The following is a 19,211-nucleotide window of genomic DNA, read 5'->3' as shown; positions in this document are numbered from 1 at the left end:
AATGATTTTGGACTTATAGAAAAGGTTACCCCAAAGATTACATTTTATTGCCTCAACCCTCTTTGCATCTATTAGCAAATTCATTTCCACATTCCTGATTGCCTGATCTTCGAATTCTCCAGTAACATCTTATTGATTCCCCCTTTAAGTATAGAGACAAAGAAAATATTTGATTTCTGTTCAATTTATGTAAGAGTTATGATTTTATCATTTTGAAGATTATACTTGAGCAGCAATTTAGCTAATGAAATGTGTGTGTGTGTGTGTGTGTGTGTGAAAGAGAGAGAGAGAATTACTAAAACCCTCCTTGCTCATTTTGTTAACATTTATAACCATAAGTAATCAGCTGCCCCCACTGGGCTTTAGCTGTATCCACATTAAATCAGTATATTGAGTCTAATTTAGAAAGTTCATCATCACCTAGGTGAATTGCTTTGCAGTTTTATGGAGTTCAAGAAAGATCACGGAAGCTGGCATTTAATGTAATTATAGAATAATTATTACCATTTGTAAAAAAAATTCCAAGCATAAAGCAACTAGAACAAAACACTCTTCAAACTAGAGGGAGGTTGTGAAATGGCTAGTTGGTTCAATTGTCATTTCCTCCCACTCAAGGTGTTCGGTCCTTGAATCTTTCCCTTGCTTAGATGAGGAGCTGATTTCACAGGAGTCCTCTCAGTGGAAGAAGAAATGGTGCGAGATACTGATATTAAAAAGTTCATGTAATGTGAATTTGAGAATGCTGAAAAAATTGTCATCCCATGTGGAAATCCTGTGTTCATAAGAAAGCGCTGTAGTAAACAGTGTAATTCCAATTCAATCCTAGTCTTTTGTGAACTGCAAAAGGCATTAACCTCTGTTTTTGCTGCAGGCTTTCAAACAAATAGGTATGAGATAACTACCACTCATATTTTGGAATCAAAGACATTGCTGCTTCAGCTAATCTAACAGGAATCTAACGAGAGAGTTTGTACTCAATCTCGACTGAAGACAGGCATACCTGAACCCTTTTTAATTCAATCCAGTCTACATTTCTCCTTAAAATGTATTAATATTGCATGTACCCTGTATAATCTTTATTCATACCTTCCTGAATTATCTGGGGATAGGCACAGATTACAAATTAACCTCCCACCACTATTCCCTTTCTGCTAATAGGTTTTTCATTCACATATTAGATATTAAAAGTCAATTCTTACTGAAATGAATACCTCATAAAACCATTTTCCCATGTGGAAAGTGTGATAAAGTAAGAAGGTAGGCCAGAGATACAGTCTATTTTTCTTTGCTGTAATTACAATAGGATATATAAATAGTTGTTTGCAAAATCCATAAGAAATGGAATTTGTGGAATCAAAACTTTTTATTAAGTAGAGATACTTTTACATCTTATTTTTAAAATCTTAGAATATGATATTTATTTGTGTTTGTCCATTTTCTACCTGAACAAAATAGAATATAGAGCTTACTCTTTTTGATTACTGAGATCTTGCAACGTTATCCTTAATATTTTTTTTTTGGTTTCATATCCCATATTTAATTAATTCAGTGCAATTTCTGGGAGGAGTGGGTTTAGATCAAACAAGAAAAAACCTTTAACCACATAGAAAATAGTCATGAAGCAACCTCAACTAATTACTTCTTAACAGTAACCAGTTGTGTGAAGTCCGTGAGGGAGGGACCTTGTCTGTTCTTGTTATCACCAGTGTGAGCAACACATTTGTTGAAATGTGGGATAAAATGGAGTATCTCTTGGCATTTTCAAATCATTAACCCATTAACAAAACCTAACCAAGCCTGAGAATACTACCAAGGCATTTCATTAAGAATACTCAAGCAATAAGTAAATTTTAAGTCTTGAGAGTAAATGAAATATTTGTAAATAATGAGATAAAGTTTTTAATAGGAACAGGAATCTGCTTTTAGTTGTGCTATTTAGAAATACAACAGTATTATGCTTTTCATGCTTCAATTTTCTTTGATTATTGAGTTGCTTTGTTATTATTTTACAGAGTAATAAATAAGACAGTATCCACACACACACACACAAAAAACTTCCCATGCTACTGAATGGGCAGAGAGGCTTTTACTAGAACCCCTGATGTTGATAAGTAAAAAGGTCAAACTACTGTTAATGAGTGGTGAATTTTATCTTCCTAAACATCTGCATGAATATGATTGAAATTACAGACATTAGAAGAGAAATCTGCGGAAAAATCAGAGATCTCTCCAACTGGATTAGATTCTACAAAAAAACTAAATTACTTTGCTCATTCTGGAAATAGACTATTTTTAAAATGGGAAACATTTCTACCATAGTATTATGTAGCCAATATCAACAAAAATTAAATACTATTTATAAGATTTTGATATTAGAAAACTAATCAAAGACCTTTTTACCAATCAGAACAGAGATAAGACCTTATTTTGTAATCAGATATCTCAAAATTAGCGAATAGATTCTTCACTGGCGTCTACTTAAAACTATCAATCTTTCCCAGCCATTGCTAATGCCTATAATCAAGGAGTAACTGAAATTTATTTTCTTTTCATTTAATCAGTGTGCTTTTGGAACAGACAGGTTGTGTTCTCTGCCATTTACAAACTCAAGGATTTAATTTAGAATTCAATAATTGAGTGAGATAGTATAATGACCTTTTATATAAATTCATCATTTCTTATCATTCCCAAAGCACAAAATGTCCCATATGCCGTAATCATTATTGTTTACTTTTCTGGAAGGTTTTTGTTTAAATTTCTATAACTCACCTAGGATTGTAAATCTGCCTTCAAAATACCGTATGAACAGTTTATTACTCCAGGCCTTATAAGAGCTCATAGCTGTTATTGTGAGACTTGTATGACAATTAATTTCACTCCCTTTTACTCAGGTTTATAAAGAAATCTGAGTACCTGTAATATCCCTTTCCAGGAAGTCTGAACATACTCTCATTTGCCTCCTGCTTTTCTGAAAAGATGAAACTTTGGATTTCAGAATTCATTTATCTCAAAGTCTCTTTCTTTCTTTCTTTTTCTTTCTTCTTTCTCTCTTTTTTTAAGATTTTTTGATGTGGACCATGTTTCAAGTCTTTATTGAATTTGTTACAATATTCCTTCTGTTTTCTGTTTTGTTTTTTTGGCTGAGAGGCATGTGGGATCTTAACTCCCCCACCAGGGACTGAACCCGCACCCCATTGGAAGGTGAAGTCTTAACCACTGCACGGCCAAAGAATTCTTCCTTCCCTCCCTCCCTTCCTTCCTTCCTCCCTTCCTTCCTTCCTCCCTCCCTCCCTCCCTTCCTTCCTTCCTTCCTTCCTTCCTCCCTCCCTCCCTCCCTCCCTTCCTTCCTTCCTTCCTTCCTTCCTTCCTTCCTTCCTCCCTCCCTCCCTCCCTTCCTTCCTTCCTTCCTTCCTTCCTCCCTCCCTCCCTCCCTTCCTTCCATCTTTCCTTCCTTCCTTTCCTCCCTCCCTCCCTCCTTCCTTCTTTTCTTTTCACCTTCCCTCCTTCCTTCCTTCCTTCTCTTTTTCCTTGGGGGTGAGAGGTGAGAGGAGAGAGAATGCACCATCTGAGCTGAGTTTCAAGGATTGGCAGTATTCTTTGTCCTATGTTTGTGGACTGCATTTGTATAAGCATGAATCAGTGATCCAAAAACATAATCAGTGAGCCTCTAATTTATTGCTTATCATGTTTTTCTGAAGAAGAGGAAACACATACTGTTGTGGACTTGGAGGTGTAGTCAGAGCAGCTATACTCCGGATGGCTAAATGGAGCCCATGTCCTTTAAGGGCTCCCAGGGCAAATCTGAATGGAAAGAGGAGCATTTGGCATTGTTCCTCACCGGTCAGGATGGCGCAGGCACAGCTCTGGGGCTGTCTCAGCACCCCGTTAGAGGGGCCCACCCATTGCTGCCTGCTGAAGCAGGCTAGCTTCTTTCTAGCTCTCCTTCTTTTCTTTCTCTCTGCTTCTGGCCCTACTCCTCTGCCTGTTTATTTCTCTAGGTTGTGTGTGTGAGTTTCTCAGGCACAGTTCCTGAAGAGATGATCTGATTCGTTAACTAACATTTAATACAGATTGCCATTATTGGGCAAAGTTTTGAGGCAATCCCCTCACAGCCTAGTGGTCTACCTCTATTTCTCCATAGAGTGTTACTGGCTTTTGAAGTGGGACAGTTCTTCAGATCTCTCCCCCACACTGCAGGATATTCACATCCCTGGTCCTGCCACTGAATGCCAGTGCACCTGCCCTCTTTAGGCACCATGCCAATGAAAAATAGCCCCCTCCCCATTTCCAAAGTAAGCTTTTGACCTGGGCAACCTTGAGAGTCCCATGGGCTCTTCTCTCTCAAAGCAGAAACAAAGGGAAAGATTTTACCTCACAACTGTAATTGAAATTTAGCTTAAATTATTATTTTTTTAAAAAACCCTTTCTTGGAAGAAAGATAAGAAAAGCGCCCTCTTTTTAAACATACTATAACATTTTTCTCAAGAAGCTGAGCTATAAGAGGGTCAGGGTTTTTCTTTGTATTCTTTGCATTTCATGTTTCCCTGCAGTATTGGTTCATTCTCATTAATCATGGTTTCTGAAGATAGCTAGTTCATTTGTCTCCAGCAAATAATCATCAGTAGTTTGTATTGCTTTACCTGTACTGGCTTCTAGAGACGGAAACAAACTGAGGTGTCTCTCGGCAGGCTTCTATTTTACTGGGGGTGGGGGAATCTATGCAAGGACTAAAATAAAACCATCCAAAATCAAAGCAGCAACAACACAGTTCAAATAAAAAAATCAAGGAACATTTTTTTTTTATCATTGCTCGTGGACACCTGTCCTTCCCGTCGGTCATCGCGTTTCCCCTCCTTGTATCCACACCCCTTTTCCTTCATACATGTTTCCAGTCACTTCCTTTCTGTGAAAAGTTGCTTAGCTTTTTAAAAAAGTTCTAATTTTTGCTTTTGCTGTTCTTTGTGTAAAAGTAGCAGATTGGATGGATGTGTACACTAGGTGTTTGAAATTCTCTGAAAATCCAGAGTGAAGAAACCAGGTGTGGAGGAGGCTCTCCAGCCTCTCTTGAGCAGAGCTTTGAGCTGACTGGAAGTGCTTAATCTGGATCATCATTTTCACAGTATTTTCAAAGGAGAGTTAAACGCTGTGCTTATTGGGAAATCTCTGTCAGTTGGTGGTTGTTCCGATAGGCAGCCAAATGAGGTGATTACCTTTGGGATTTTAGCATAGAAAGCAAAGTAGAACACATCAGCAAGAGCCTCTTCCATTCCATCTTTAGAACCAAAACATTCAGTAGTTGAAGCAAGAGCTCTCCCTGACTCAGTGGCAAAATGTCTATATTTTTAGATGCCACTGCTTTTTCCTCAGATGCTCGTTTTGTGAATTTCATTTCCTATTTCATATCAGACCAGTGGTTGAGATTGGTAGGTGGGTCACTAGACATGTTTTTGTTTTGCAGACATTATTTCCATTTCATTTCTCTCTGTACTGTACACTTGCAGTAGTATGCAAACTGTGTGATACAAGAGGTTTCTGCCTTATTTCCACATGCAGAGTAGCTGGGTGTCCTCTGCCTGAGCATTTGGTTGTTCAAGCTCTGTCCACCTCCTAAACTGGCTACTGAGAAAATCAACTTCAACCACGTCAGAGAGTCTCTGGCAGCAGTTCCTAATAATTATTTATGCTTTGGGAATGCTTTTCAGCTCCTAAAACCTGTCTATTTCAGTTTGATTTTCTCAGTTTGTACAATATATGCATATCCTCTTTTTCCCTTTTGTCATCTCCCCACTCTCCAGTGTTTTGCTTTTTAATGTTCTGTAGTTTTGTATGAGATGAGACTTGGGTACTTCTTGCTCAAGCTTTAATGCTTTGTAAATAAAATTGGATATTTATTAAAAAACAAACAAACAAAAAACGCTTTCTGACCTGAAAGTGTACTTGGGAACATAGAACTGAGGATAGCTCTAATTTTTCTTAGTGCAATTCTACCTGGAGAGAAGAAAATAAACTAGATCCATTCTGATCTGTGATTCTAGGTTAATGACGTAGCTGGGTTTTAGTTTTTCTTCAAGTTGTTACAAAATAGGCTCTTGGTCTCTGAATTGTATTAAGAATCCACCAAATTAATTGAAACATTCATTTTTCATGTCTTTTATATTTAGTAACCACCATACCATAAGGTTTGAAAGATAGTACCCCAAGAATTGAGTTGGAATAAACCTAGCATTTAAAAAATTTTAACCTTAATTTTGCAATTCACATAAGCATTAGCTTGAACAGGTCACTTCTTTATAATTGATACTCCACAACTTCTAACAGTTACTTGAAGAATGATTTATTTACTTTTAAGAACATAAAAACCTAGGCAAATCCTCTTAACTATATCAACGTTAACCTAAAGAATAACAGAAAATGCCTTAAGCAGCCAAGTTTTAGATCCATGAAGGAAACAATTCTTAAACAATGAGTGTAGCTGATGGGTAGAAAGGTATTAAATGTCTCAAGCGCCTTTTGGTAAAATTAAAGATGCTGTCACCATCAATTCGTGCTGGAATAGCACTGCCTCTCCAGGGGCATTTGGATGCTGTGTCGGGAGTACATTGGTATCTAGTGTTGAGGCCAGGAATACTAAATCTTGTTCAATATGCAGAATAGTCCTGCAGAGCAAAGAACTGTCCTGCCTGAAAGCCAATGGTGCCTGCACTGAGAAATACTGTGCTACCTCTAATAGCAATAAACTCAAGTTCACTACCTGGGGAAAAGAGCAAGTTAGTCTTTTTGTCGTCAAAATTTAGCACCTTGTTACAATGCACATGAAACCCAGACACTGCTCACTTGTCTTCTGAGCTTCTCCCTGCTCCAATCATTTTCCCTCCCCTTAAAAGGGCAGGAGGGAGTACCAATATAGGGTCAACTATTTCCACTGAAATACTTTGCAAATAGTGTTAAGGAAAACTTTAGAGCCGCTAGTGACATATTCCTTTTTTTTTCCCCTTCTATCTAGTCAGTCGCCAATCCTTCAATGTAGTCTTTGAAATGATCCTCATGTTTCTTTAAAATGATGCTTGTGCTTCTTTCTCTCTCCCCTCCTCATTCACTCTTCTTCCCCATAAGTCTCTGCACTTATCCGCTGAGCATCTGGATGAAAGAAACAGCCTTCAGAGTGGCCCATTCTTAGGCTAATTCCTTTCCTAACAAGTCCACCTCCTCCCTCCAGCTGCTGCTAGATGTTCCCTAAACATCTTTTCCTCACCTTGTTTTTTACTCTAAAATCTTCAGTTGAGGTTCTATATCCTATCACCCCTTCATCATTACATCAAAACTTATTAAAGGTATTGGCACTTTTTCATCTTTGTGTTTCTTTCGTCTTTTTCATCTTTGTATTTTCCACTGTGTCAGACATGAAACAGATGCTGAATATATACTTAATTACCATAAAAATGGAGATTTGTTTCTCAATTTTTAAGATTTATGTCCAATCACTTTTTTTTTTTTTTTGCGGTACGCAGGCCTCTCACTATTGTGGCCTCTCCCGTTGCAGAGCACAGGCTCCGGACTCGCAGGCTCAGCGGCCATGGCTCACGGGCCCAGCCGCTCCGCAGCATGTGGGATCTTCCCGGACCAGGGCACGAACCTGCGTCCCCTGCATCGGCAGGCGGACTCTCAGCCACTGCGCCACCAGGGAAGCCCCCCAATCACTTCTTTTTTTTTTTTTTTTTCCAATCACTTCTTAAAGCTGTTTTGTTTTCTTCTTCAGTCCAAGCCCTTATTAATTTCATTTCCTTTGTACTCTTATGATATTACCATAGCAAAGAATAGAACACTTAGTTTTCTATTACTCGTGATTTGTTATTGTTGCAAAATATTTCTGCTAATTCATTAGCTCATAAACTACATACTACTGAGCAAATGGCAGCAACACTCCAACAAGTCCACAGATAATTGTTTATTGCTTTGCTGAATAACAATTCCACAGTTTGTCTCTACCAAATTACATCATGATGTAAAATGGGTGTTTGGGGCTTACAGATCCTTTTATAATGTACCTGGGGCTTACAGTATAACCCAATCCTTAATACAAGTAATAGAAGACCTGTCATAAGACTAAGGAGAAGCCTGTAAAGTTAATGGAAGTTTCCCATTATAGGCCATGAGTCTTAACAACAGACCTTTCAGTTAGGACATATGAAAAAGAAACAGAAACAGAGCTAGATAAATGGTGTATCAAATTGTATTAGTTTATATGTAATGAATCTTTCACTTCTGAGTTTGTTTTTGCATCCAGATGACCCTTGAACACTCATTCACTCTCAGTTTCTAAGCAAAGTTCTCGATTAAAGACTGCTTCCACATCTGCAGAAGTTCAAACAGTCTACAAGTCACAAGTTCTTTATATGCATGGATCTGTTATGCAAATGTTCTAGAATTATTGTTTTGACCAACCAACTTTACTCTTTAATTTGATATACAAAGGTGCTTTGCCTGCAAATCCCCAGGATTCTTTTTTTTTTTTTTTTTTTTTTTTGCGGTACGCGGGCCTCCTACTGTTGTAGCCTCTCCCGTTGCGGAGCACGGGCTCCGGACGCGCAGGCTCAGCGGCCATGGCTCACGGACCCAGCCGCTCCGCGGCATGTGGGATCTTCCCAGACTGGAGCACGAACCCGTGTCCCCTGCATCGGCAGGCGGACTCTCAACCACTGTGCCACCAGGGAAGCCCCCCCAGGATTCTTTAGAAACAGAACCAGCCCTGAGAACAACCAAGCCTTTAAAAATATTTCCATACTTTATTTCTTCCTATCTTTTTTAAATAAAGAAGGAAAGCATTTTTAATCTCCATTCAGTTACATAGAATTGGAACACTGCTATGTAACAGAAATCATCATACTAATGCACAGAAACTGAAAGTCAAGCAACTTTGGTCGAGGCTGAATTGAATTAAGTGTTGATCTTGTAAACATTTCCATAGGAGGTAGCCATACACATTTGACTTTTTGTCAAATAAGGGATAGTAAACAATGATTCTGAGATCCTAATAAATTAAAAGTATTTTAAAAGCATTAAATAAATGTTTCTCTTTTTTAAAAACCAAAAGTGAAACAGCACACAGATTTTCAATAAATTAAGAAGTGAAATATTAAATCTTCAGAGTTGAAATGTCTGCATCTTCAAAGCTCCACTGGTTCCATTTGATAATGTTTGAAACTATGATTAATAACGGGACCACATTCTAAACAACTTGTGTGCAAGGCAAACTCTGCGAATATTACCATTCACTATGGTGTTGTCCATAGTTTTACACCGGTGACCTGAAAAACAATACCGTGCCACTGGATATTCCATTTTCTTTCTCTGACAGCGGTCTGAGTAGATAGCATGTGAGCACTACAGACTTTTCAAGTTTCAACCCCTACCCAACAGTGCTGGCTTAAGTGCCTCCAGCTGCTGTTCCCATGAACACAGTGTTGATTGGTGGTAGAGAGGATGCCATTTCTCTACCATTTGCTCCATGGGAGTCCAAGGTTTCTTGAACTGGATATTGATTGGAAGTTCCATACATACACTGGGATGAGGAGGAAGGATTCGGGGTTTGCAAGCTGGATGCTGTAAGGGAAAATATAATCATCAATTGAAAATTGACTGACATTTTCTTTTTTCTGTGCCACTCACTTTACGACTTGTGCATTGAGCACATATATCTGTACTAAATTTGAGTGTGTATGGTTTCTCAGAGCAATGCTCATCTTTTCTTCCATTTCCTCCCCTGCTATTCTCCCACAAATTTTCCTTCAGCACATTTCACAAAGAAAATTCAATTTCAAACATAAATTCAGACAACTGTATCACCAAAATATATCCCCAGTCTACGTTCTTTTTCCAGCTGCACCTCCACCACTGTAGTTCAAACCACCATCTTCTCTTACCTGGACCAACACAGCAGCCTCCTAACTAGTCTCATGACCCTCACCCTGCAGAGAACAGCCAGGATAATCTTGCTGATGTGTGTATTAAATTGTCCCTCTTCTCAACTGCTACAATGACTTCCCATTACTCTTAGAACAAAATCCAAGCTCCTTGCCGTGGTTCATAACATCCTAGATGAATTGGTCTCTGCCTTCTGATTTATTTTACTCCCCTCTCTTCATACACTGTACTCAAAACACATGAGCCTTCTTTCCGCCCATTGAATTTTCCCAAAATGGTCCCATTTCAGAAACTATGCAACTTTCCATTTCTTCTGCCTGGAACTCCATCATCAAATCTTCACATCATTGCCTCCTTATCACTCAACTTGCAACTCAAATATTTCTGCCTCAGGAATCCTTTCCGAGCTGCCTTACCTAAAGCAGCTCCTCCGTTACTATTTGTCATTTTACCCTATTTAATTGACCTGAGAGTAACTGAAATTATCTTTTTAATGCATTTGTTTATATTTTCATTGCCTTATCTCTTCCTACTGGAATGTAAACTTCTTACAAGCAGGAACTCTGACCTGATTACCACCATAACCTCACACCTAAAATGAGGTTCGGCACATAATAGTAGGTTCTCAAAACTTTTTACTAACTGGCTCGCTAGCACTACCTTTCCTGCATTTTTGGTTCCTGCCTTCTCAGTGCTGTTTTTCTTCTTTTTCTAAGTACCATCATCTCTGTCACTAAAAACCAGGCTTTATAATTAAGGAAATATAATTATAGGTCCTAACTCCCCTTGTGCCACTCATTCACTTACTCTATTCCCTCTTTTCACGCTGAAGCCCTCTTTGCAATTTACTTGTAAGCCAGCTCTGACAACTAAAGCTTAGAATCTGTCCTACACCCTAACTATGTTTCATCAAAGCATCCACTATCACTACAAGTAAACAGAACTAATGGTAACAATAGCAACTCCGTACATTTCAGTCTCACAGTGAGGAAACTTCCTGAAGTGGAATTTTCTGCTTCATTAGAGTAACCCAGAAGCAATGACCATCTGCAGATAGCATAAGATGATAGCAGACTCTGCTCAGGGAGCGTCTGTGATGGTCATAGGAAGGGAAGAAGTGCTTCCTATTGAATTATTGGAAAAACACACTGAGTGAGGAGAGATGCAATGTATTTCATTTTCCCTTATGCTCTGTTTGGGTGTCAATGCCCTCTACTTATGCTAATCTGAAATCAGTTCCATTGGAAGATTTCAATCATCTCATTTAAACATTAACACTCCGCCTTGATACTTACGTGGATATAATACTCGCCCTGTGATACCTTATTAGCAGGTTTAGAAACTAAATCTATGCATTTGTTTCTGCCCCTTTTTTCAGCTCAGTGATGTAATGAGTTCCTACTATGTGGCAGACTCTTTGCTGGGTGTCGGTGATGCCTCTAGTACAAGTGGCCGTATTTTCTTAGGGGCAGCAACCTGGCTGGAATAAGAAGCTAGGGGACTTCATGGCAAACATACAGTTTTGCTCATTTTTACTTAAAATGTATGTTCTAGAATAAGAAAGCAACATTTTCTACAGAGGTATCTAATCACATTTTACATACAACTGAGAAAATTATAGTAACCTTCATTACAAGTCACCATTTTTTAAAACTTGGAGTGGTTTTAGGATACTGATGGAGATTATGGGGTCCAAAGACAGCTCTTGGCACTGGCCCTGCTTCCAACAGTGAACAAGAGAAAGTGAGAAAAAGATGTCATTATTGCCCTTGTAAAACTTAACAGATTTTTGGACTGCGTTTGACAGGTTACCTGAATTTTTTGCATACATAATAGATTCCAGAGATTTGTTTTGGAAAGAATACCAGATCTAGCAGTAGGTTGCATGGTGACATGTATATAGAGAAATGGCAAGGCTTTTACTAACAGATTCAGAAACATAACTTCAGATCCGAAGTGATAAACCAACTGTGGGAACGTGAGTGCCCAGTTAACACTGCATAGCTGAGGTTAACAACTTTTAAAGAACGTTTTCAAGAAATGTTAATATAATTTACCTACTACAGGAGTTCGACATGCAACTGCAGCTGGTGTGTCTGCATAAAACGAGCTGGTCTGCTTTCTACTACCATCGTCTAAGAGGTTGAGTGGATCATGGATGTCACCATAGGGAGGCAGGGAGCGAACACTGCTGATGACAGAAACATGTTGATTCACCATCGATCCAAGTCTGTGAGACTCTGGGTAGTTCACATTGCTTCCGTAGTACCCTACAACAGAAAACGGTGAGAATGTAGCGTTAACTTATTACAAGTAATGTTCCAGGAAGATAAACAAAAAGGACAAGGTAATAGGATAGAGCCCTAGAGATAGCATACTGTAAATATTACATTTACATCTACATTTACAATATGGTTGGATTTGTGCTTATAGATAGATATGGTTCATTATGTTGTTTTTTGTTTTAAAAAATACATAGGCATTATCATATTATCAAGTCTGAGATGGAAGACAACACCTCTCTCATATTTCCCTTATTTAAATTAACAAGATCTTACAATGCTTATGAAGAAAAAAAAAAGGCACTGTCAGCCTCTCACAAAGATTACTTGTCAAATACTGATTTTATTTACAGATTCATGTTTCTGGGAGAAGGACTGGCCTGCACTGAGGAGAGGCGCATCAGAGCAGCCTCTACACAGAGCTTACTTTGGTGGCTGACTTAAGTCCACAGATTTTTGCAACTCGGTAACCTCAAGGTACTTCAACGGGAGGCACTGTTTGGGTCCTAATCTTTAAGATCTGCTGCTAGCTCTCCGGAAGAAACATTATTCACTAAATTTTCAAAGGACAGAACATTCTTCTTTTGGGCTATTAAGGTTGGTCTCAAACATATGGTTTGACATAATATTTTTGCATCATGCAGGACATTTAGAAGGGCAACTTTAATAAAGTCACAAGAATTAGGGATATGTTTGTATGTGGCAGAAATTGGCTCCAAATATCTAAGATTCCATGATTTTGAGAAAGCTCTACATGGGATGACATGCTGTTCACCGGAGGTAGAACTCCATGTCTGATTTTGCCTTACTGCCAACTCAAAAGCCAGGAAAAATTCTTAAACAATTTCAATACCATTAGGTGAATTAGGAGGCAATGTTGCTCCTTGGCAGCTGGCAGCTCCTGTGTTGCTCAGGAAATTGAAGCTTCCTGTATTTAAAAACTGCATACTGTGTGAATCTTGGCCATGTGGGGATGGTCCATAGCTGGAAGATGGCCGAGAATTATATGGGGACCCAGCACAGCTGCCACTGAAGAAGTCTCTAGAAAGCTGCTGTTCACTCCAGACCATGCATCGACTGTGCTCGGGGCGATGAGGATAGAGTCCCGATGGGGTGTGAGGCTGTGCCCTAAACACAGTCTGATAGTTAGAGTTGGTCCCATAAAAGTCATGGTTGGCTTGAGGGAGAGTAGGATAAACAGGCTCTGAGTATGCTGAGCAGTGTGCTGGGGCTGACAGCACTGGGCCCACACTCGGGGGTCTCCCTGCCATTGGCCCCTGATTAATGACGCTTCCTCGGCTCGCCATGGCTGGAGAAATGGGTGGTGTCATCAGATGACCAGAGCTCTGGGAAAGCTCCATTGGACCTGGAAAAAAGTTACCAGAGCATTCACTAGCGGCAAATTAAAAATAGATGGCTTCACAGCTTTCAAAATTACGCATGATTTATTACTATACCTTTTTTCCAACTTAGTTCATTTCTAACCTCCAAAAATAATGGGACTAGGGACCTATAAAACTCTAGGTTTAAAAAACAGCATCACAACAGTGTATTTCACAACAGTGGCAACTTTCGGAGTTAGTGACTATGGAGGAAAGCTTGGGATGGCTTCATCCTTCCGTGGGTATAAAGATGATTAGAGATCAAGCTTGGGAAGGGCAAGGGGTCTGCTGTTCACATTTCTCTGTAATTAAAAAACAAGCTGAAGGCTAAATGGTTTCAAGTTTAGGGTAAAAGAAAAGGGCAATAATGTCAAAATGACCATGGCTTCAAAGCGGTCAATTCAAAACTTCATACAAACCCCACTGATGAGCAATGAGTTATGAAAGCCGCCAAATCCCTGGGTCTCCAATTTTCCATTAGTGGAATTACGCCCCTGAACTACCCATTCCAGGTTTAAAATTCTGTGTGTCCAATGAAGTAAGGTATATAGAAGGATTTCAAAGAAGACATAAGGCAATAAGCAGACTTAAAGTATTATCTAGTAGCTGGTTTAAGCCATAAACATTCAGATTGACAGAAATGGGACCCTACACCAAAGAGGAAAATTATTGTAATGGTTATCCTAAAATAGCTGAATCTACTTTTTAATGGAGGAGAAATAAAGTCTCCTCGAAATCCAAAAATAAACAAGAAGCTCATATTTTTTGACTTTCAAAGCATTTTAATGATTTTGTGAACACCTAATCTATTTTTTTCTTCCACTAAATGAAAATAACCAATTATTGGGACCTCTGAGATAACTAAGAGAGTATGTTAAAATGTGATACCTATCTTAAAAATGGTATTGATAAAAATGTGAATGACAAATGTTGAAAATCACAAAAATATTATAAAGCTTTGTTATAAGTCAGTGAAGAGAAGCCTTTTTATTCTTGAAATGCCTGGAGTTTACCAGCTTTAAGAAAACAAAGGAATAGTTTCCTGTGAGACATATTGAAGCCTATGAGGTTTTCTTGGTTGTTTCATAGCCTACCAGTGAGCGGCATGTTGTCTGTGTTCCCAGCAGGGAATGGGTGCAGAGCAGAGGTTAAGCCTCCAGGTTGACTGGATGATAGAGGAAGATAGGTTGTTTCCACATGGCTTTCATTCTTCACGGTATCGCTGGGAACAGTGCTCCCTTTATTACGGTTGGCCAGAAAGCATGAACTCGGAGAAGCAGTGAAGGCAGCTTTACTTGCATCTGGAAAGATTTTTTTAAATAGGAAAGCTAATATCATTGCCATGTTCTTAGTGGATAAGCCCAAGTTAAAAAAAAAAAAAAACTGAAAATGTTCTAGGGTTGTGTCATAAATCTGGAAATTCCTGAGAAGTGTTTTCCATGGGAAATAAGACTGGCAGATCTTTGGTGTTGGCAGTGGTGCTGGTTTTTGTTAATTGTATATTTGTGGATGTAGGTGTGTTCTTCAGGGCACTAAATAATCCACTCTGTAGTGAACAGCCTTCAAAATGCAAGTCATCACATCCCAAATATATTGTGTCCCTCCTTCTTTAAATTCCTATAGAACTCATCTCTACGCCATTTATAAGGTGGTATACCACATGTGCTGTCTTAAATTCTAGTTATTTTTGTATTATTGTCACTTGTCCAATATTATCTGAGTTCTCAGAAGTTAAGAATATTGATTTGTATTATTCAGGGTTTCCAGTAAAGTACCTTGACTACTCTATATACCAATGGAGGAAAGAAAAAATAGGGCTCTCTTAGTGTTAGTAACCTGTGTTAGTAGTGACATTTTGGGGGTAAAATCTGAGACTGTTATAAATCCATTTAACAAGTGTGCTTACAAATTCTTGAACTTAGGTTTCAACAAAGACATATGCAAAACGAGATATACATTTTAAATCACCTGAATTCTTCATATACTTGTCCAGTAAATTCTGTAACTCCTGCTCTTTGTCATTATTAAACTGGGTCTCCATGGCCAGCAGAATGTATTCATCAAGAAGCATTCGGATCAAATGGAAAGAACCTTGTTTATGGATAGGGAATGGGGAGAGGGCATTGTGAGATGAAATGAGGGAGAGAAAGAGAAGGAAAGAGAAAGAGAGAAGTCAAGTTATCTTTGTGACCATCTCGAAACACTTTACAAGGAGCAACTGAAATAAACAAATACTTGTTGGACTTTAAATGACCTGCTAAGACCAACATGCTTAACTTGGGTCTCTAATCTTTTTGTGTACCGCCTGCCCAGCTCACTGTGTGTACTGTCCTGCCAGCTCTTTGACCACTAATTACATCAAAGGAAAATTCGGATGAAAGTGAGACATGCTTTATGCTTTAAGAGGGCACACACTGGAGTGTGATAAGCTTTAACCTGGGGAGAATGAGCTCTACTCTGCTCTATTTCTGTTTACTTTGTACTAAATAATTAGACAATAGCCAACATGGTCTGAAAAAAGTATCAAGTAAGAAGATGTCTTTCTAGCCTGAAACAAAATGCTCTTTCATTTGAAAAAAAAGGAGAAAAGTAATTTTCATGTGGAAGATGTCCTGGAAAACCTCAAACTGCTTTTAACTGTTCAACAGATTTTCCAACAAAAGTCTTTTTTCATAATAAGGTCAGGTTTAAATATTGTATAATTCAAGAAACCTTAAATATAAGCAACATATTTCAAATCATAGACAATATATTTTGTTCATCCCTCGATACAAGTTCACTGATTTTATCTAATTCTGTTAAAAATTAAATAAACCAATTTAGTTAACTGTAACCTATTTTATAATGCGAGGATTTCTCAAAATGCAACTACTAAATGTGGAGGTACTGTCCAGGAGATAGCGTTATAACTACAAACTAAGAATCTCAGAAATTTTAGGAAAAAGAAGGTATTCGATTTTTGAAAAAGCTAACGACTCAATTGTTTCATAAGTTGTATAGATCAGGATAGATGGTTCAAAAACATATGACAGCATGTCTTCTAAGCTGGTCTTGGATTCTTGGAATACAACTATGAGGGTAGGTTCCTGGAAAAGATGCAAACATTTGCCATATTTCAATGAATAGCAGTTTTGGAAAATAACGTATTAATTATTGTTTATTTGCTTGTTTAACAGAGAAAATTTATCGAAGCACTGATGGAGTGTCATGGTCATAGCTGCTATTTATTGTGTTTTCCAGGTCCTGGCAATGTATTTTTATATATATCACGTCACTCAAGTGCCTCTATAACCCAATGAAAGAAATAGTCTCCCATTTCTACAATGAGCAGCCTAACTCGGGTTAAGCCAAGCCGAAGAGAAGCAGTGTTAGGATTTAACTCTGCAAGTGGTCTGACTACAAAACCCAGGCTAAAACCGACCATTCTCCACGGGCTCAAGAGTCCAATTTGAGAAATGACAGTGCCACATGCTTAAAAACTGATAGGAAATGGGACTGAGGCATGAAAGATATAATTCATCTAAGAAGAGTTTTATAAAGCACATAAGATACCAAAGCTAGATGCATTGTTCAAGGTGAGATTATGCATTACTCGAGCACCAAAAAAGCTCCACTTTAGCAGAAAGTCTTGAGCCCTCTTCTTTAATGATCTTCCATTTTGTTTGCTGGTCTAAAAGTAAAGGAACAAAATGAAACTATAGAATCTGTCATTTCATTATTACATGCTTCCTATGTAAGATCAAGAGGTAGAAAAACTGACAAACGGACAGGTTGACAGGGCATGCCATTTATTTTATCAAATAAAATGATGTGTCTAGGGATTTTAATTTTCATATGGCTTTGCCATCATTTTTCAGGTTAATAGGTCTTTATTCTATATGGTTTTGTTACCTAATAAATTGGACAACGAAATGAAATAATTTACAAAATATTTTCTCTCTTAATTTTCCTTTGACAGAGCTTTAAAAAAAGCAGAAGGCGAAGTATGAAGGAAGGGTTATATATTTCTGTGAATGATTAACTCTGACTTCTCTGGTCCTGAATGATCATCTGTTTTCCTTCCAGGAGAAAAAAAGTCCCTACACTATAACTAGTTTCCTTGATATGGAATGGCTAACACCAACTGGTGATGGATATATTTGTTCTTATGGCCTTGTTTCATGATGGATGACTTGAAGGTTAACTGAAAGAGTTGAAGAAACCACATGAAAACACAAAATACTGAGCTCCTGGAATTAAAAAATGTAAATACTTAAAACCATATCTTCTGTCAGCTTTTGTGAAAACGTGCTTTTTAAGAAAAGGGCCAGCTCTTTCCAGTTTCTAAGTTTATCTTGCACTACTGATGTTACACAGCTGTAACCTTATTGACTGATAGGGAAGGAATAGTGTCTTGTAGTCTGTCAAAAAACGACAAATAGAATTGCAACTGTGCCCAGTGCTCTCAAATCTGCCATATTTCTAATCCTGATATTTGACTTCCCTTATTCCTAGGGTTTCAAAAGCTTTTCAAAGTATTATTACACACAGCCTATCACCATCCCCCACCATTCAAGAAATTACAGCCAGTTTAGCATTTACTATTAACAAAATTTTATTTTCTGAATATGTCATTGAAAAATACCTTAATAACTCTCTGCTCTACCACAGTATCCAACCATTCAATAAAAGCCTCCACAGTGGCATTCTTCTTAAGGAGATCTTTCAGTTCTTGGAACACTGTGATAGAGTCATCTACCATGTAAAAAGGAAAAAAAAAAAAGAAGAAGAATATTGCACACTACTTTGAACCCAAGAGGAAACCTAAAAGTAGAAATCATTAATAATTTTATAGAATAAAAGGGCAAGACAGGTAGATTAAATTAAATGTGTTAAAGAAGTTATTTTCATATCCTGGAAACTAACAAAAATTCCTTAGTTCTTTACTCTTCAAAATTTTAATCATAAGTGTCTATGTTTTGGTATATATTGAAATGCAGGTTTATATACTATATACTAGGGAAGAATTGTTGTCAGTAGAGATGATTATTCATTTTGAATGCAATGTTTCCATTAAATGCAACAGGTTAGTTGAAACCTAATGACTGAACTAAGCTAGACTTGTTGATTTCCTGCTTTCTGAAATATCCTTTATCTTTAGCAAAAATTAAATTCTGCCCTGCAGAATTGAGCCACTTAAATAAATAATCTTTTATCAGGTAAAAGTTAAAGGGGCAGTTAAGGACTATCATTTTATTAAAGAGTTTGAGGTTTACTGAATCCCAAAGGGTAATATAATTTTATGTTAAGAAGCAGAAAGCAGGACTGAGGTTAGACTGTCCCCAGAGAGCAGTGTGCTGTAGCCTATAGGAGGCTGCATTTTTTGGTGTTTTCAGAGAGAAATGATGGGAGAAACAGTGGGTCGTTATCCCTGGGAAATGGAACCGGTCACACGTACTGGCTTGGTAAATTCTGTCAGATTGTCCAAACCTAAGCAGAGCATTTCAGCTTTGAAAAACAGTATTGCATTGAGATATCATTTTGGTATGCATTACACACCATATGATGCCAAGAGTACAAAACGCATGGAAATGCGTATGCATGTAATATAAAAATGGAAGAAAACTCACAAAACTCAAAACTGTTT

The 19,211-nt window shown here is 38.0% G+C and overlaps 1 protein-coding gene across 1 annotated transcript in view; it reads right to left on the bottom strand.

Moving 5' to 3' along the window:
• Positions 1-9,043: 9,043 nt before the first annotated feature.
• Positions 9,044-19,211, bottom strand: part of RFX6 (regulatory factor X6) — a gene marked incomplete at its 5' end in the record, with an annotated part of 55,794 nt that continues 45,626 nt past the window's right edge. Inside the window, 7 exons of the mRNA XM_079938647.1 lie at positions 9,044-9,600; positions 11,979-12,191; positions 13,057-13,569; positions 14,680-14,886; positions 15,554-15,676; positions 17,138-17,255; positions 18,210-18,319. Coding sequence (XP_079794773.1) covers positions 9,425-9,600; positions 11,979-12,191; positions 13,057-13,569; positions 14,680-14,886; positions 15,554-15,676; positions 17,138-17,255; positions 18,210-18,319 — 1,460 coding nt within the window. The 3' untranslated portion in view covers positions 9,044-9,424. The remainder of the gene's footprint in view (positions 9,601-11,978; positions 12,192-13,056; positions 13,570-14,679; positions 14,887-15,553; positions 15,677-17,137; positions 17,256-18,209; positions 18,320-19,211) is intronic.

This window comes from Stenella coeruleoalba (assembly GCF_951394435.1).
Source record: "Stenella coeruleoalba genome assembly, chromosome: 12".
Lineage (NCBI taxonomy): Eukaryota > Metazoa > Chordata > Mammalia > Artiodactyla > Delphinidae > Stenella > Stenella coeruleoalba.
The sequence above is the reverse complement of the archived record's forward strand: the minus strand, read 5'-3'. Positions and strand labels throughout refer to the sequence as shown.